This window comes from Lactuca saligna, chromosome 8 (genome assembly GCF_052625555.1).
Source record: "Lactuca saligna cultivar CGN05327 chromosome 8, ASM5262555v1, whole genome shotgun sequence".
Taxonomy (NCBI): Eukaryota; Viridiplantae; Streptophyta; class Magnoliopsida; order Asterales; family Asteraceae; genus Lactuca; species Lactuca saligna.
Genome location: NC_136424.1, coordinates 68607073 through 68626921, shown reverse-complemented (window position 1 = coordinate 68626921; position 19849 = coordinate 68607073). Strand labels below are relative to the sequence as shown.

At 31.3% G+C, this 19849-nt stretch overlaps 2 protein-coding genes and 1 long non-coding RNA gene across 8 annotated transcripts; 1 reads left to right on the top strand and 2 right to left on the bottom strand.

Moving 5' to 3' along the window:
• Positions 1-4931: 4931 nt before the first annotated feature.
• On the bottom strand, positions 4932-8890 carry LOC145013329 (mitochondrial Rho GTPase 2-like). 2 transcript variants are annotated; one of them, XM_078972126.1, is made up of 14 exons: positions 8504-8890; positions 8290-8422; positions 7995-8144; positions 7533-7709; positions 7126-7377; positions 6961-7029; positions 6589-6650; positions 6391-6472; positions 6102-6313; positions 5936-6005; positions 5748-5860; positions 5518-5668; positions 5264-5450; positions 4932-5181 (listed from the first exon to the last, which is right to left on the bottom strand). In XM_078972126.1, exons 1-14 carry the CDS (start codon positions 8722-8724, stop codon positions 5105-5107), a joined length of 1956 nt encoding a protein of 651 aa, XP_078828252.1. In that variant the 5' UTR covers positions 8725-8890; the 3' UTR covers positions 4932-5104. The 2 variants fall into 2 exon arrangements, with proteins under 2 accessions (XP_078828252.1, XP_078828253.1); XM_078972127.1 differs by having other exon boundaries at positions 6595-6650; positions 8504-8888.
• Positions 8891-9699: 809 nt separating this feature from the next.
• On the bottom strand, positions 9700-18898 carry LOC145009293 (uncharacterized). Of its 5 annotated transcripts, XR_013663832.1 has the most exons (4): positions 18672-18892; positions 16876-17058; positions 14126-14784; positions 9700-10219 (listed from the first exon to the last, which is right to left on the bottom strand). It is a non-coding gene; the product is annotated as an uncharacterized LOC145009293 (long non-coding RNA). The 5 variants fall into 5 exon arrangements; XR_013663834.1 differs by lacking the exon at positions 14126-14784 and having other exon boundaries at positions 9707-10219; positions 18672-18889; XR_013663831.1 differs by lacking the exon at positions 9700-10219 and having other exon boundaries at positions 14064-14784; positions 18672-18888.
• Positions 16221-18096, top strand: LOC145009292 (aluminum-activated malate transporter 13-like). The gene is made up of 6 exons (XM_078967997.1): positions 16221-16488; positions 16577-16717; positions 16797-17069; positions 17166-17272; positions 17347-17490; positions 17585-18096. Exons 1-6 carry the CDS (start codon positions 16221-16223, stop codon positions 17903-17905), a joined length of 1254 nt encoding a protein of 417 aa, XP_078824123.1. The 3' UTR covers positions 17906-18096.
• Positions 18899-19849: the final 951 nt, after the last annotated feature.

The following is a 19849-nucleotide window of genomic DNA, read 5'->3' as shown; positions in this document are numbered from 1 at the left end:
AAAATGATTATTTTAAATGAAAAATTTGTCTTGAAATTTACGGTGCTACAAAATAACACTCAATATAACTCATAATAATAGCCCAAATAATTATTTTAAGGTCCTAATAATGTTACTATAATTAGTTAGAAGCTATATTAAAACTAGCGTAGGCGTAGCTCACTTACAGCGGGTTTTTCGCAAAACCGGGCTTTGCTGGAGCAGCGTTTCCCGAGCCGAAAGGCTCTTTTCTCGGAGCCTTCGGGCGCTCCGGGGCTTCCGCCTCGTACTAGGGAGTTACCCTAGGCTTTAGGGGGTTAGGGAGGCTTAGAGAGAGAGTTTAGAGAGAGAAAGATGGTTTGGGAGGTGTGAGAATGAATGGAACCCGGCACCTCTATTTATAGTGGAAAAACCTGATGGACTCGCCGAGTCTGAGTCATGACTCGCCGAGTTGGTGCATGTGGCACCCTTCTGGTGGTGCCACGTCACCCCCTATCGCGTATCAGCCTTCAAACTTAGAAAAATTATAACTTTCGCATACGAGCTCCGTTTTCGACGTTCTTTATATCCACGCGTAGGAAAAATCAAGATCTACAACTTTCGTTTGGACTCCGTTGGCTAATTCTCGACCAATCTCAAATTTAACAGTAGGAGGCGTTTAGACTGTTAAAAGACCGCGAAGAATTCATAACTCCTTCATACGGACTCCATTTTCGTCTGTCTTTTTACCGTTGAGTTCCTATTAATGAGATCTTCAACTCTCATTTAGGTTGCGTAAGACAAAAACCGCTTGATCTAACATTCGAATTTCGGGTTGTACACTGCTAATCCGAAACTTCGAAAAATCATAACTTCCTCATACGAAGTCAGATTTGGGCGTTCTTTTTATGAATTTTCTCGGTTTAACATATTCTACGACTTTCGTTTAGATCACTAAGGCTAAAAAGTACTCCATCATAAATTCACTATTTACGCTTCCCGGTGTCGGGCTGGTTCCGTCGCGAAACTTCGACGGGCCGTAACTTCTTCGTTATAACTCGGATTTCGGTGTTCTTTATATGTACGGAAACCTTGTGACATATTATAAAACTTGGTTAAGATTATTTATTCTAAATAATCTTTTGTCGAAAAGTCATTTCGACCCCTATTGCCTCTAAATTGACTAGCCCGGATCTGAGGGCGTTACAACTGATGGTCAGGGAGGGTACCCAGGTGGCGAAGATGGAGTGGGGTATGGGTAATAGATTACGATGGTCTCCGATTGAGGGGGGAGGAGAACGCAGGTGGTTAAGTGTCAGGTGATAGCGGTGTGATAGCAGTGTAATAGTGTGTGATGGTTGTGTTGTGATACAGAGCTGATGGCGACAGTGGTATTAGGTGTGAGGTGGTGGAGTCGATGGTGTGTGGTGGTGTTGGTCACGGGTTATGGAGATAGAGGAGAGAGGCGACTGAGTTAAAGACGTAGACGGTGAATGGAGAAGAGCAGAGGTATTATATAAATGGCCAGAGGTATAGCATTAAAAGGCTGAAGATAGGGCGAAATGGTGGGAAGGTCGTTGGACCATATAAGGAATGAGATCAGGTCAAAAGTCATACGTATACTTATGTTGACCAAATAAAATGCAATGCATAAACTTATTGTACATGATGCTTTAAGGTGTTGTACCTCTTAAAATTTAGCAAAACAAGGTAAATGCTTTTTAAGGTATATATATATATATATATATATATATATATATATATATATATATATATATATATATATATATATATATGGGCTTAGGGAATATGTGGCTGTTATGTACCTAATATTAGGTATAGAACCATCAAAAACTACATAATTTTAACAAAATTCAATCAAATATCTCTATCGTATGTCTTGTATCATCTATTAGAGCTTATAATTGGCTTTGTATATAATTTTTTATGGAATTTTATAAGTTTAATTTTTGCACCACAAACTGCATATAAGAATATTTTATCAACTACATACAGTTAAGTATATTAAAATTTATTACAGAAAACTATAGTGAAAGGCTGAAATTGTTCATTAGAAACTCGATAAATCGCATCCCCTAATCCATAAAAAAAAATTAAAAAAAAAACAATGCAAGAATATACAAGGTAGGTGTTAGAGGAAGTTATAAAGTTTCTACTAGAGGTTTAATAAAAAAAACACATATAAAAACCCATTAGAAATACATTGATGTTGGCGATGAAATTACAAAATAAACAATAATATGAGTTCAAAAGCAATAGAAATAAGCTAACTGGAAAGAAAATTGTGTTTATTTAGTTAAAATGAAGTCAATTTAGATGGTTCTATACCTAATATTACATACATGACAGCTACATATTCACTTTTCCATATATATATATATATATATATATATATATATATATATATATATATATATATATATATATATATATATATATATATATATATATATGCACCCTCCAATAAATGAAGGGTTTTTTTGTCACTTGTCAACCTCTCATAAATTTTGATACTTGTCATTTTGTGGTATTTTTGAAGTAAATATTATCCACTTGTCAATTTATAGTTTGTTTCAATATATGTAAAGTATTAAATATAATATATATGAAATTAAATTGCAATTAATATGTTTCTTTTTTCCTTATTTTAAAGTTTTGCATAAAAAATATTTACTGCTTACATTTTAATATTTATTTTTTTTAAATTAACCCGTATAATATACGGGTCTCACACATAGTATGTATGTATATATATATATATATATATATATATATATATATATATATATATATATATATATGTTTAGGTTCATTTGAGACCATTCTAATTTTGTGAGACCGTGAGATCAAATCTAAAAATAATTTTAAAATGCAAAATAAATGGAAAAATCCAAAAATTCTTTTTTTAAATATTATTTTCGGAACTTGAATTAACTAAAAAAAATATAAAAAAATATAAAAAATAAAATAAAAAAAATTCGGTTTTTTTTTTTTGAAAAATACGTGAAATATTCTAAATAGAATATTACACTGACATATTCTAAAAAATAATTTTAAAATGCAAAATAAATGGAAAAATCTAAAAATTCTTTTTTTAAATATTATTTTCGGAACTTGAATTAATTAAAAAAAAATTTTAAAAAAATAAAAAAAATTCTATTTTTTTTGAAAAATACGTGAAATATTCTAAATAGAATATTACACTGTACATATTCTAAAAATAACTTTAAAATGCAAAATAAATGGAAAAATCAAAAAATTCTTTTTTTTTAATATTATTTTCGGAACATGAATTAACTAAAAAAAAATAAAAAAAATAAAAAAATGCGTCTCACGGTCTCACAAAATATAGGTGGTCTCAAATGAATCTAACCCTATATATATATATATATATATATATATATATATATATATATATATATATATATATATATATATATATATATATATATATATATATATATATATATACACCAAAATATTATTTTTGCACTTAATCGAATTATTAAAAAAATATTATTGTAATATAATGTAGATTTTGAAAGTTCAATAAAATAAAATAGATTTCTTAAAGTAGTGTGATGTTGGTCGCAAGAAACATCGCCGATTTCTTTTCGTTTTTTTTTAAACCAAAACTATTGTGACAAAAGTAAAGAAGAATGAAGAAGTATATTGTTCATAACTATTGTGGCAAAAGTTTAAAAACAAACAAAGCTGTCATGACAAAAGTCAAAAATAAAAAATAAAAAAAATAATAAAAAAAAAAAATACTATTAGTCGCTTTTTATTATATATATTTATTGTTGTATTGTAAAGCTATAAATGATTACATCATTGTCTCTTATTGTTACGCGACGCAGCACACGCAAAATATTTTTTTCATCTCACAACTGTTTGTTTTTCAGAAGTCTTCGGATTAAAAACTTTTACGCATGTTCTTCTTGGCGCAACACTTGTTTTGCCTCTTCCTACCTCTTCCAACCTCTTCTTCTTTTTTTCTTGTGAAAATATTGATTATATATTGTTGAAATCTTATTTCACTTTTTTTTTTCATTTTTTTGTTTATTCTTGTTGAAAAAAAAATCATATTTTATATATTGAATAATAATAATTTGTTTATGAAATATCTTTATTTTATTTTTTTGTTAAAATATCATTATTTTTTGCTGAAATATCATAAATTATTATCGGAACCGTTTGGTCCACCTCTTCTACTACAGAGGGTTACATAAATGGTCCGCAGACTTTATGGATTTTTGCTTCAGAAAAACAAACAACACCTAAGTTTTCATATAGCAGCAAACATAATCTTGGTAAAATCTTTCATTTCTTGCTTTTGTATGTTTGCAATCTAAGTATCACTCTTGGGACAAGTATCCGAGAAGCTATTAATTTTAAAAGGAAAGGTTTTGAAACAAATTAACGGTGAAAAAACAAATGCAACTAGCCACCATCATACCAATCGTCTTCGGTAATTTTAAAAGGAAAAGTTTTGAAACAAATTAATTGAACATGACTACAAATTACAACGGTTTATGCGTATTGAGAAAACATATTTTCATTGCAAAAATCTAAACGGTGTTTGATTGTCACAGTGTTTCTATAAGGAGTTAAATATGTCGAAGGAATTGGAATCACATGAATTAGAATTAAATAAGAATCATAATATGTGATACCGTCGACATTGAGTGGCATGAAATAGAATGAGATTCTCGTTGTTTTATGTTTTGTTTACAAATCTGTCCAAAATACAGAATATAAATTACACAAAAGCACCAAAATATCATTTATCGATTTTTTATGTCATAGAAAACGACAAAATCACCGTCTACTAAAAACTACTATATAACAAATAATAAATAATGCTTCGATGTAAAAAAAAACAATGACCAATCACACCATCAGTTTACTTTTCATGACAATTAGATATTCTTAATTTAAATTTCAATTCATATATTAACAACAGTTTTATGATCAAAACATATAGATTTGTACAATACTATTTAATCATAAAAAATACAACGACATTTTTGAGCAACGGAGTTGTGAATAACATGTGATATCAAAACTATTTTTCTATATAAAGGAAGAGTAAGAAACCGCTTATTTGTAGCTAAGCCTTTACTTAACTGGCAGAGTTACTCCTCCTTAAAGCATAAGCTCGGTATACTGTAAATGCAACTACAGCAACAGCAGCTCCTACTGCAAAATTATAGTTAAAAAAATATGAACATGCAAATACTCTCCATAAAAATTTGAAGCAATGATATATAATTATACATACCAGAAGCAAAAACAAGAGAACGGTTGACAAGTTGTTGGTAATGCTTCTTGTTTCTCCCGTGCTCGGTTTCGGGAACACTCAAGTGACACCTTTCAGCAGCATTAACAATTCTGAGGAACGCATCGTTTGTATCTTTTTCTTTCACGCTCATGCGAATTGGTGCGTCTATTTTCATAGTCAGACATATCTACATGAAGAAAGTTTCATGTTAATTAAGATGGTTGATATGTTAATTTGATGACATAAATTAATACCATTTCTGAATCTTTGAGTGATGTTGGATATGGAGGTAAGTCGTCTTTAGCTGCAACTAAGAGACAAGGGACAGCGTATTCGCTGTCTTCTCCTTTCATGGCTACATCCATCAGTAGTTCTGATGCTCTTTTCAAGGAGTGCTCATTGGAACTGTAACAACCAACTAAATTATATATTTTAAAAGATAGATTTTAATTTTTAATTATTAATGATAATGGGGTTCCCATACCTGTCATAAAGAAAAACGGCTACATCACAGGCAGCTAATGACTCTTTACTGGATAACAATTCTTTAACATCATCTTCTTGAATTTCATGCAATATAAGAGTCTTCTTAGTCCCCTGAAAGATCAATGTGTAGATAACGTATCAGATGTATAGAAAAATGAATAGTTATCAAAAATCAAGGAGACACACCCCGAGTTGATCAACAGTGTTCACTGTATAACATTGATTGCTTGTTAAGTTATATTTGCTTTGGAAAGGCCTGCAAGTGAATTGAGAGAAATCTTTATGAATAGATGATAAAACTGAGTCAAAATGTCAGTAAAAAAAAGAAAAAAGTTGTGATAAAATGATGAACCTTCCCACAAATGAAGTGAGCAATGCAGATTTGCCAGAATTTTTGGGTCCAAAAACAAAGCATTGAAAAACATGTCTTTGCGTGTGTTGCTTCTTAAAATCTAAGGATCTTTTCCTAGTGACACAAAAGGCTGTTGCAGGATCACCGGTGTATCCTAGGTATATCAAATAGGCCAAACTTTGAGGTGGGTCAATTAATGTCATTAGGTCCCACTGTAACCATGAGCTTATAGTGTTAGTAACAAAGAACAAACAAATTAAGTAGAAAGTTGGATGCCATTAAAAAGCACCTGAGAGAGAAACCCAGAAAGTGTAAGATCTCCTAGTTCAGTTCTTTCAACAGAATCCTTGTAAGGAGCTTCATTCCATGGACTGAAAGTTCAACAATGTTAAAGGAGGAAAGGGGAAAACAAAAATAAAGAACAAGTTGAAAGGAAAATATAACACATTTAGAGTATAACAAGTAGTAGATTATAAGAAACACTAACCCCCACCTTTCTGGTGCAGTTGAAAACATCTCATCAAGTTCAGAATCTTGTAGAGCTCCATCCTAGAAAGTGCAAAGATTGATAATTTGAGATGATTTGCACAACTTGGTTATTGAGTTTTTTTTTATTAATTGTGCAAAAAGAAACTGGATTAGTAAAATGAGATTATGTTTGCATGTAAGCAACTAAAATAGAAGACTAAAAGGAGCTTTCAAGAACCAATATTTGACTACAAAACTACACTTTAGATAACACTCATGTAACCACTGACATTAACTAAAGCAGCTTTCAAGTAAAACCTCACAATGTAGATGTAGTTCACAATCAAGTGATAAAAAGTTATGTTGTGATATAATGTGGGAGAAGACGTACCTTGTTAGAATCAAACAATCTGAAAATCCCTTTCAAGAAGTCAACAGCTTCACTCATCAATTCAACACTCTACAATAACACAAGGATTGAGAGATATCAAATAACATGTTATTTTATAAATGCAACCAAAATTAAATCTTGTAATTAAAGGTATAGGAGCATGACCTGATCAGGAGCCTTTTCAGATGGAACAGGAAGATTTTCTTTCTCGAGTTCAAGATCATCATTGTACCCAAATTCACGTAAAACAGTCCATGTAGTCTCAAGGCGCCCTTTTTCTATAAATAGAGCATGAAGATACAGAAATCCTTTTAGAGTAAGCCCAAGACGATTGACCCCTTCAGGTACCTTTTCTTGCACTACTCTCTTAACATCCACTATTTCAGAAGGTTGAAGAGGAGCATTGAAACACCTAACCTGTCAAACACAAGGGAAACAAAGATTATTGCATATATAATTCTCAATCCCATCACTAAACTGAAAATATAGAAGAAAAAAGAAGTCAGGGACCTCAATTTAGAAAGAAAGTAAAAGACTTTTCACATTATGCAGTTCATGAATATGAAAATTACCTGAAATTCATTCAACTCTTCATCATTAAGGGCAGAATCCATATCATGATCACAAAGTAAAAATATCCTTTTTAATGCTCTTATGCAGCGAGGCTGCAAAGTTTGAGATTCTTGATCAAACAAAGGGGCTGTTGGATGAAGCACCGCCTTTTGAGCATAATAGAAGACCTCAGTTACCTACAAGGAATAATTTGAAAGGGTCACATATATCTAATGAATAGATAAAAACAAATGATGGTTGAATTGATTGAACTATGGTGATTTTTCATAAACAATAAGTTTATAAGCATAAAGAAGTAGATTGTCAACAATTTAATAATGATTGCAGCAACAATGTACAATTTCAGCTAGAGAGTGCACATTGAAAGCACAATTTATCTTGAGGATCATAACTTTGGTCATCATTATATTGACCAAATTGTAATCTTAACATAGAAATAGAGGTTAAAAACAATGACACACCTGGACAAGGTTAGCTGCAGAACACTCTATACAAGTCTCGATCTCCCTAAACTGTTGCATAATTGGACCCATCACCAGCTCTAGATTAATAGGGTAGTGTTCATCGCGCAAATCTAACTTGCATCCAACCACAATCACTGGTATCTTTACCTATATATGAAAAATACTAAAGTTACACAACCAGATTTATAACTAATTAAACAGAACACTTTTTCTTCTAACACGTGAAACTTGTGAATTTTGTCTCTTATGAGACTTGTGCAATATACATAAATTAAGATGAACAGATTGAAACCTTTAGGCGCCGAATTTCAGGAAGCCAAAAGTTCTGAATGCGAGTGAGGGTTTCAGGTTGATCACAGGCATACGTTAATACTATTGCATCGGCTAGCTTCAGTTCTTCCTCTACCCTACCTTTATCTTCCAAACTAAATAAACAAATAATTCAGCTAACGAGGAGAATCTAATTCGATCAATTAAATCGAAGGTGAACGGAGCTTAATTCAAACCTAGATGGAGTATCAATGATTGTGACGGGAATGCCATCGGGGAAGTAGTCGGCAGGAAGATAAGTGAGAGGAAGAACAGGTAAAACATTTTCGGGAAAAGTATCGGAGGCAGCTGCGGCGATTAGGCTTGATTTACCAGTCGCATGATCACCGAGAACTACGACGCGGACGGTACTCCGGCGACTGGAGATGGTTGTCCCCTCCGGTGAATAACCTGACATTTAATTTAAGCACAACAGGAGAGGAGAGCGAAACAACACTAAAATCGTATAACGTGAAAATGAGACAGAATTGAATGCTATTGAAAGGAGAACATTCATGAGATGAGATCTGAATGATACCATTATACATACCTGTCACAAAAATAAATTAACGTTGAATTTGAATTATCGTTTTCATCATGGCACGATTTACATGTCACAAGATTTGGTGTGTATTTTTGGCCGGTTGACTTATGTGTAATTTGAAAATATAAGATTTTATAAATCTCAAATTTAAAAATATGTTCTTCAAAGAATTCTATGTTCCAATTTTGTTTGATAATTCGGAAATTTCTTTCAGAAAAAAAGGTGGATTTACAAAATACAATAAACTCTCTTTGTGTTTAATTAAGCCGTAAAAACCCTTATTATAAAACTAATTAGTTTATGATGCCAAATTGAACGGGTTAGGTTCTCATAAATATGTAATCAAATCGTATACAAATAAAATGAGTGAAATATTAATATAACTTTGGTGCACAACATGATATAGTCAAATTGAGTTGGGAATTTCATCAATCACCTTTCATTTCTTCCATTAAATTGACCGATTTAACATTGATTTAACATTGTAAAGTACCTTGAATATATACATATATGATATACCCAACTGATTATATGCTAGTTAATGCTATAGAATATCATGTACAAGAACGAAAAGACCGCCATTAATAACTTTAATGGAAGAATGGGGACAAAAACATTTTTATTTTGGAAACTAATTCGTACACATTTTTTTTGTACACAACAATTTGTGTTTTAAACTGTTGTATTGTACAACTTTATAATGCATAAATTGTTGTGTATAACAAAGAATTGTATTGTACGAATCACTTCCCTTTTATTTTTGTTGGTTTTATAGGTTGGTGGGATTTAGAGCAACACTTGTATATTTTTTTCAAACAACTGAAATTTTCAAATATTAAAAAGTTAGCAAAACACTAACAAAATATTAATATCACACCAATTTCCAACGAACCTCCACATCTCTACTGTCACTTCACACGATAAAAAATATGAATAACATCTTCCAAATCGGAGTTACAAATCACAGAAATAAGGGGAGGAGTGTCAACTCCTTTATCATCAAGATTAATACAAGTAGGCAACCTATTGACAATATTCATCTTTGTTGAAAGGTACTTCTTCCACCTACTTGGAATAGGACCATCGGGAAGAGAAGAATCATCAATTATCCTTGTAACTACTTCTGATACCGTAAACTCTTCCATGTCCCTGTTTCCCAAACGCGTTTATATTTGGAGTCCGAGAAAATGAAACCAAGTAGCATGTCCTTCAACTGACGAAGTTGTTCAAGCATAGTCTCTCCATGAATCGGATGGCTCCGGTTCCATTTCCAAGAATGACCATTCCCTCTTTGATTACAACCTATTTGTATTACCACATATGTGTGGTGTATTCTTCCTTCTTTTCATCATTCATCAACTTTATCTTACTGTTAAGTAAATAATACGTTAGCTAACCTATTAGTTACTCAACTGATTTATCATTTATACATGGAAGTACTTTATAATGAAACTAATAATAATAATAATGCTTGATTGTAAGGACTTCTCACCTTTATTATTATTTTTTTATGCAATAAAAAGTGTATCGACAAAATATGCAATCAAGTCATATTCTAAGACCATATTACATGTTAGTCGGTTGGAATATGAAAAACCATTATCTAATTCTAGTCAGTTGCATAATTTGATAAATAAAAATATGATTTACTGTCGCATTTGCGTAAATTAGTTAATTAAGCAAAATCTTTTTGCATAAAAAACACTGTATGCTATTGTGAAATTTCACTATAATGGTTTATTGTTAAGATATTGACCACATTGGCCATACTGAAAATAAATAAATAAATTTACAAAAAAAACGACAATTTTCAAAAACAACATATGTTGTCGTATGACCATGAATTTAGATAAAAGAGATTTAAAAAATATAGTAGTAGCACATTTTTCACAGGTATGTTTATAGTATTTTCGAAACGGTCACCTCTATTTTAGGCGATGTCATTCCCATTTTGAAAAATGACTTTAAAAATCATAGGTTTTAGGCGCGGCGTGTTTTACCTTAAAAACATCTTTCAAACGCATAATTCTCTAAAAAAATGGTTTTATTCTATCATTTTATACAAACAAAAATATGTTATTCATTGTTTTAGTAGTATGAAAATGTTTTTTTTTTTTTTTTTTTGACAATCGTGAACATATTAATATTAAAAATTTATGAAGTTAAAAAAACATGACCAAAGTTCGAAAACATGAACAAAACCATGATTGAAAACTTTATCAAATAGAGAAGATTAATAAAAAAAACTTTATTTTTGTAAAAATTCAGCATTTTTAAACATATGATGTTTAGATTCTAAACATCATATGGTTTAACGCTGAATTTTTACACAAATAAAGTTTTTTATTAATCTTCTCTATTTGATAAATAACTAAATAAATAAATAATAATAATAAAATTAAAAAATAAAAAATAAATAAATTTAAGAAAAAAAAATGAAACTACTTGTAAGAGATCATCAAAACAAGATAAACAGAACCAACAAATGAGGCATTCATGTCTATATGACAAGGTGCTTTTATTTGGTGAGTGGGGCTGAACAGAACAGAACATAACAAAAACGTTGAGATAGCATTTGGTTAGGATGGAACTAAATTGAATGGAACAAAGATCAAGTTAAATGTGACTAAACCCCTAAATTTTAGTCCCACTAAAATTAATGGAACAAGCATGGACAAGAAAATTTAAGATTCAAATACCTCCTTGGAGTTGCACGACTTCTAACAAAACTTCAATATATAATATAATATTAAATAAACATGTATCAATAAATCACGCTCAAAAATATTGTCTACAAATATTTTCATAAAACTCTATATCTGCAAATACCAATCGACTTCTATCTTTCAATCTTACAAATTTATATTCTTCATTATACTTAATTAAATGAATCTAGCATCATAATATGACGTACATCACTTATAATTATTATGTGGTGTAGGGATGATGTTGTAATTTCACTGTCTTTTTCCATCCCAGCATTGTTGAACTAAACAAAATCCAAACAAGAGTTCAATCCATTTCTATCTAATCCAGATCTTGTCCATCTACCTAAGTGACCAACAATGGGAGTTAGTGGGCTTGCATGATCTTGTTAACATTCTTCTCCTATTTAGGTAAGGGTAAGAGATTGTTACATCAAACATATACGTCTGTGAAAATGTGGCTATTCATTCGTAGGATCCAAAAGGCATTGGTAAAAATAAATATTTTTGTATATCTTGTTTGAATGAGCTTTGAGATGAAAATGTGTCGGAGATTAATCCGTGAATGATTATCGAACAAGATATATAAATTTATTACAAGTTTTTTGGATCGGCGGTGATTATATGGGAAATTATATAATATAATGGAACTTTCTTATAAATAAAAATGAGATTATAAATAAAGATTATATGATGATTTTATTCCTTTCAACTTGTATTATTTGTTAGCAACTTCCTCACAAATATGATAAATAATAACTCACAAAAACCATATTAAATTAATGAAATTCATGCATACATATCAAAAGTTGAAACAAATGTGTATATGTTACAATGTTTTATCTAACAAATTATTCACAAGTATAGGCATAGATAGCTACTTCTTGGCAATTGCAATAATTATATACATTTTTGTAATTAAAGTAACGTTAATTACAAAAATGTTGTTTAGTTGACCAGTAAGCATTTATTTACACACAAGAGGTCTCGAGTTCGAGCTCCCTCTCACCATTGTGTATGCTTCCTTTTATAACATGATAGGATGACATACAAGGTCAACAAAAAAAATGTCAAGTCAACATGAACATGTGCAGAGAAAGAAGTCAACAAAAAATTAACAAGTTACATGAAATCTATTGGGTAAAACCGACAATAAATTTTTTTTTATGTAAAACTGCAAAAAAATAATAATAAATAAATAAAATTTATAAAAAAAAATAATAAATAATTATTATTATTATTAAAAAAAAAAAAAAAAAAAACACTACAAACTTAAGGATATTCTTGTGAGTTTCACCTTAAGGAAACTGAGAAACCAGTAAAAGGCATTAAAAATACCAAATTAAGAAGTCACATCAAAATTACAGGGTAAAATTAGTAAAATTTACAAAAAGTGTAAAACCATAAAACTCTGCAAAATTAAGGGCTTTCTTGCAAATAACCCTAAACAAAACACACTAACACTCGACACATAATTCATTTTTTTTGGACAGATGATCGAATACTTGAAATACCCATTAAAAATATAAATAGATAAATCGATGATGTATTATAACAATTAACCCTAAACAGAACACACAAGCATGAAGGAAGTAAAAAGTAATAACAATTAGCAAATGAAATCATCCAAAATTGCAAAAAAAAAAAAAAAAAAAAAAAACGCACACATGTAGGGCCAACTAGAGGACTAAAACCAAAGAGATTAAGGATAGGGTTAGGGTTTTGGACAGAAAGGATGAGATGAGCAACTCATCCTCCACCATAAATGATAAATCCCATCTCCATATCTTATGAATTATGCCACCAACAATAAATGGAAATTTTTTTAGTGGACTCTCCATTATTATGAGCATTGTGATATGGTGATTACTGATTAGGTAGGTAGGTGGGTTTTCTTAGAAAGGTTTCACACTATCAAAACAACCAATTGCATATAAAACCAGTCTCTTATTATGTCAAACACAGTACACAGATTTGGGCCCATTTGTACTGGACTACACTAAAGTCCTAGACAGAGCATTCTAGTATATTAATATTTGATATCTGAGACAGAAACTAATGTAGGAAACCTAAAAGATGAAACATGGTGAAACGAAGGAAAAAAAAAAATACATAGGAAAATTGGTTAACCATTTAAAACGATTTTTTTTTTTTTTGTTCCAAAATGGTTATGCAGTGTAGGTGGCTAAGTGCATGATTAGTGATCTTAACACAGCCAATTAATGGTGATTAATTAGCATACACAATGTTCAATCTTAGGCCACAGCAGACAAATACCAAATTATGGGTCCATTGGATTTGATTGGAAGAAATGCATCCTTTTTATCTTCAACCAAATAGTTAATAACCACTTATGAAAAGTAAAGATGGGAAAATGGGTGGGTCAAAAGTTGTTTTAGTATGGGTCGGGCCGGGCCAACTTGTCTTTTGTCCATTTTTAAAATATATATATTATAAATGATTAATGTGTTAAACTTTATTGCATATAGCATTAAAATAACAATCTAATTTCTTCGAAGAGGCTCATGATATTAAACCTAAGAAACAGAAAGCGTTAAAAGCTTACATACATTATTTTCTTTACATAGTAAAATTCCACGCGTCCAGCATGTTAAAACACCAACAATTTTATCCACCAGTACTGCATCAACCAACTTACAGACGAAACAATTTTACCAGTAAACACATACAGAAATATATTATATCATTTTGTCAATAAACACATAAAAATGTATAAGAAAATAATTAGTATGAAGTATGAAGAGGAGTTGGAATTCTAAAGAAGGATTAGCGTTTTGACCCATGACAAGATACAATAACTAAGCAAAAAAGTTGAGGTGGTGATGATGATGACATATTAGGTAAAGAATATACCATAAATTCCGCTTTGTTTTATTAGAAAAGAAATGACAGCCGTTAATAAATAATTTAAAATAGAGAATTTATGAGTTTAAATAATTTTGGTTGTAGTGGTGCACGGATGATTTAGAGAAAAAAAAAAAGGCAGAGCATGATAGAGACAGATGTTGGTACATAGGAGAATGACATTCAGCAATTTTCCTGCCTGCCTTTCAATTTTGTCTCTCCTTCCATTCCACCTTTAAGCCACCAAATTTCCTTAACAGAGTGCAGGGATAAAATTTTACAAATTTTACCGTAAATTTGAGCTACTTCCAATCTACGTCCCTCTACTTTTCAAAAATCGTCTCATAGGGGTCACAAGGTGATGCTACATAAAAAATAGATGAATATGACTAATATCATGAAAAAAAAAAAAAGGCAAATATGACTAATACAACATTGATTATTCCTTAAAAATTCCACTTCTTTACTCTGCTAAAAATGATACTTTAACACGCCATTCTTTACTCTGAATCCTTATGTTGATTTTATACAAGTCAGTTTCAGTTGGTGGATTGTCAACCATTAATAAAAAGAAGATACCATACAAATTGCATAATTCACCAAGTGAAAGTTACAATTTTCCTCAAAAGTTAGCGATTTATGCCTTTAAAAATTGCATTATGAAACTCAGTTGCTTCAGCACCAAGATGTATCTCATTAACACTAACTTGGACAAGATTTGAGAGTTTAAAAGTTGGAAACAACAGCTTTGACTTTTGATGTCCTTAATATGCGATCATAAGTGAAGCAAAGTAAGTGTTCACATATCATTAAAAGTAAGTGTTCTAGAATACAAATAAATATAAATAATGGAGATATGATTGACGCATGGGTTTTCTTTTGAATTTGTGTGTAAAGATGTCTAGTGTGCAAATGAGATAGAAAATATAACATAGGAATATGGAGTAAACTGCGGAAAATGTGGTCACACTCACACTAGGTGCTAGAAAGTAGAAGCTCCATCATGCAATAAGTACGGATTTTGGTACAATAAATAAAATATTAAAAAAAAGGAAAAAAGAATTTCCCATCACCTGGAACTTTAAAGCACCAAATCTCCTCATTTCATCAACACTAGAGAGCATGTGGGTCACTTTCTATTTACTTGATTGGGTCTCTTTCTATTGAATTTTTTTTTTTTTTATTCATTCCCTCTTTACCTAACTTATGTATTCCAGCCTTTAATAAATATTATGCACTTCCATGTTTATAATCAGGGGTTTTGTAGGTCAACTCCTCGGAGTTGACTATACTAGACTTTTTAATTCTCTTAAACCTTCATCTCAGATGAATCATATTAATTCCCTTAAATCTTTAGTACGACAATAGTACTTGTTTTTAATATACCAAAAGGTTACACAAATGAATATCTAATCACATTAGGGGAAAGAGAGGGCCCACATATTTCATCATAGGGTCACATGTAAGTGGAAATTATATATTTATATCCAACGATTAGGGTTATTTGGTTTTGTCTTATTATATGCTTAACATAATCGGTAAAACAAAATAAGAAATCCCAAAAATAAGTAAATAAGAATAGAGGAAAATAAATACCTATTTAAAAATTGGTGTTAGTGACGGATGTGCATAATGCAATTATCTTATCAAGTAACTAATAAGTACACATACAGATTAAATTTTTAGGAGACAAATTCCATTTTAGCACTTGAACATGTCCCATATAAGTGTGACTCCACACCAATTCTTATTATATAAGGCAGTGTGACTCATCCCAAAGAGGAAAAGAGTGGAAAAAACATGAGCACCACAATACACATTTCTAATGAAAACGAAACTTCTCTAAACAATGAGAAGCAAAACAAACCCTTTCCCCTTTTTAATGTTTGGTATCTTATAAGCAAACACCATGAACACGATGCAAAAAGAGTGATTCATAGTATCAAAGTTGGAACTGCTTTGGTTTTAGTCTCACTCCTCTATCTCCTTGATCCACTTTTTGAGCAAGTTGGAGAAAATGCCATGTGGGCTATCATGACTGTTGTTGTCGTCTATGATTTCTATGCAGGTTAGTAACTACCAACACATTTTTAAAGATAGTTTCTATCTATGGTTTCAGTTTTCAATTACTCTTTAATTCTTGTAACATACAACAGGTGCCACATTAAGTAAAGGGTTACTTCGTGGAATTGGCACCATACTTGGTGGTGGATTAGGGTGTTTGACAGCCGTTTTGGCAGATAAATTCGGGAGGACTGGAAACACAATAGTTGTTGGAAACTCGATTTTTATTTTTGGTAAGTGTATGCAAAACCTTTTGTATATTCTTCACCTTGTGTACATATAATATATATATTATATTATAATAATGTTTAGGTGCTGTGGCAACATACTACCGAATGATTCCAAGCATAAAAAAGAGATATGATTATGGAGTTATGATCTTTATTCTCACCTTTAATCTGGTAGCTGTGTCTGGTTTACGTGCTGATAAGATCTTGGAATTAGCACGTGAACGTCTGACTAATATTGGGATGGGTTTTTCTGTCTGCATTATAACCAGCTTACTCATATTCCCCATGTGGGCTAGTGATGAACTTCATCACTCCACATCATCCAAGTTCACCAAACTAGCTTTCTGCATTGAAGGTAATTAATTAATTAATCACACCCACAAAAAAAAGATTGTGAATTTGTAACAGTTTCAGCATGTTATTCTGAAAACTGATAACGGATGAATTGCAGAATGCATGGAAGCGTATTTTAATGTGAGTGAGAAAGAAGAAAGGAAAAGTATCAACACCAGCAGTTGCAAAACAGTGTTGCATTCAAAGTCAAGTGATGAGTCACTGGTAATTAATATCATTTATCCTATCAAACTATGTAAATTTTAAGAGGAATATTTAAATTTTGTTGTACTTTTTAGGCTAATTTTTCGAGGTGGGAACCTTGGCATGGAAATTTTGGATTTTGCTATCCTTGGGAGAAATATCTACAGATAGGAGAGAAACTGAGGGAGCTAGCTTCAATCATTTTGTCACTGCAAGCATGTATTGAATCACCATTACAGGTACTCTTTAGATTTAGACTAATGTCAATACAACAGATGATTTTGTATATAGTTACAAAGTAGACATATATATAATGTTGATTTGTATGCATAGCCATCAAGAACTCTACAAGAGCCCATCAAAGAGACATGCAAGAATGTAGGGTTGTCACTTGGAGTTACCATGAGAGAGCTAGGAGAAAGTATCATGAAAATGAGAAGGGGGAATGAAAAACTCCTAGTGCTTCCAGAATTACAATCCACTAAACTAGAGTTGACTATACTTTCAAGTTCAGAGTTACAAGCATTTGAAACTGTTGAAGCTCTTGCTGTAGCAAACTTTATGTTTCTAGTGATGGCGATAGTTGATAAAGTAAAAGTGTTGGCTAAAGAAGTGGAAGAACTTGGAGAGGTTGCTGATTTTCAATATAAATAGCTTACAGTTACAGGTGGGTTATGTATATATATATATATATATATATATATATATATATATATATATATATTAATATGTGTGATTAACCACAGAAGATGGTAACACAGAAAAGCTTAAGAGAACAAATAGCCTATGAATTTACATGTAGAATAATGTGAGTGATGCTATAAATATAGACGCCTATTATCATATAGATACTCACTCTTTTCTCTATTAGTTGGCATACTTTGACTTTGAATGTGGAACTTGTATATACAAAAATTATATTTGAGACTTGTGTCGGTTTCTAGTTACAGACACACAAATATTTCTTTATATAAGAACTATTTACCTTTACATGGCAAGTGATTGTTGGTGATTATTTCAAAAAAAATGGTCAACAAATTGCATAAGCCAAATATATAAGTTTTTACCCCTTTCTTGTGAAAGGGAGGCTTGAAGTAAGATGTGTCAGAAAGAAAAAAGCTGGATTGGAATGAATTGATGCTATATCATGATCTGCTTGAATTATTCAGACTCACAAAAAACATACTAAATGTATACTAACAACAGGGAAGCAAAGAAATCGAAGAGACAAACTAATAGATAAACCATGTGCTTCTCATAAAATTGAAAGTACTTATGCTAGGGCTGCTAATAAGATTATTCGCTGTGCTCACATATGCTGTTTGGATTCGGTAACTGGTGTAAACGGCCATTACATTAATGAAAACTGAAAGGAACGGGTTTTTAAAGCGAAAATTGCAAGAACTTTGCATTTACTAACCTCTGGGAAGACGAATCAAGTTCACATCCGTAAATCGCTATCTGAGTACTTGCGTGTTTCCATCGAAGGACAGGCGACCTGAAATTAAACCATCAACTCAACTCTTTGGAAACGAATCGAAATTCCTTTGTGAGAAGAGATCGCCGGAGTACCACCGTTTGTTCGGCCCGAACCCGGTTGAGAAATCTTTTTTCTTTCATCTCATTACTTACGAAATTGATCCTGTAATTACAATATTATTAAAAGGTCAATTAACGGCCCATTATTGCTTTGCTGTTATTTTAGGTAACAAATCATAAAATTAATATTTGGTTTTTAAAGATATTAATGTTTGACAATATTTTTTTTAATAAATAGATAGTTTTTATTAAGGTTAATGTCATTTTTGTCCTTTAAACTTTTCGGAATTAATTTAGTTCGTTGTTTAAGGTTTTATTTTTTATTTTGTTGGGACATAAAGTGGACGTGGACATGATTTTTAATCACATTCACCTAAAACAACCAATATAAAATGTCACCACTACACTTGAACCATATGTATCACTCATGTCCCTAAAAATGTCACCACTACACTTGAACCATATGTATCACTCATGTCCCTATTGATGTGGAAGTAATGAGGGCTGACGCTACTTGTTATTAAGTTAAGTTAGGACTTAGGGCTCCATTTTCTAAAGGGTCACATTTAACCTAAATACCTCAATGTGTATACTTTTATTCTCCAATTCCATCCGTTGATTACTAACAAACACGCCTCCTTAAAGATTAAAAGCGACGATATGACTTCTTTTCTTCTTCCTTTCTTCTCCATTCTCAATGTCGCCAATTGATTGATCATCGATTTAGGATTCTCCAATCTTGGTTCTTGGAGAATGAAAAGCTACATGAACTGCTAATTGTTGAAATACCTTCAATGTTCTTCATCCTTTTCCATTCCTGGATTTTTTGATGAATTTCTTTGATTCTTCATTATTGAAAAATCTTTGATGATTTATTCAACTGATTCAAGGTATGTGTAGTCAATGTTCTCACTTGATTTTTCCATTATTTGATTATCTATTAGGGTTGATTTTTACCATTATCTGATTTCCATTTTTAATTATAATATCATGTAACTTGAGTTCCTTAATTTTTTACACCGCACCTAAGCACTAGAGCTAAGAAATGTTGGTTATTGA

What these genes read in the sequence shown, in the direction of transcription:
- LOC145013329 (XM_078972126.1), bottom strand. Translation starts at nt 8,724, where the DNA reads ATGTCAGGTTATTCACCGGAGGGGACAACCATCTCCAGTCGCCGGAGT. An exon ending in GCCGTTTTTCTTTATGACAG is followed by an intron (nt 5,669 to 5,747) that starts GTATGGGAACCC and finishes TGGTTGTTACAG; the next exon opens with TTCCAATGAGCACTCCTTGA. An exon ending in CACTCAAAGATTCAGAAATG is followed by an intron (nt 5,451 to 5,517) that starts GTATTAATTTAT and finishes TTCTTCATGTAG; the next exon opens with ATATGTCTGACTATGAAAAT.
- LOC145009292 (XM_078967997.1), top strand. Translation starts at nt 16,221, where the DNA reads ATGAGCACCACAATACACATTTCTAATGAAAACGAAACTTCTCTAAAC. An exon ending in AGTCAAGTGATGAGTCACTG is followed by an intron (nt 17,273 to 17,346) that starts GTAATTAATATC and finishes TGTACTTTTTAG; the next exon opens with GCTAATTTTTCGAGGTGGGA. An exon ending in GTATTGAATCACCATTACAG is followed by an intron (nt 17,491 to 17,584) that starts GTACTCTTTAGA and finishes TTGTATGCATAG; the next exon opens with CCATCAAGAACTCTACAAGA.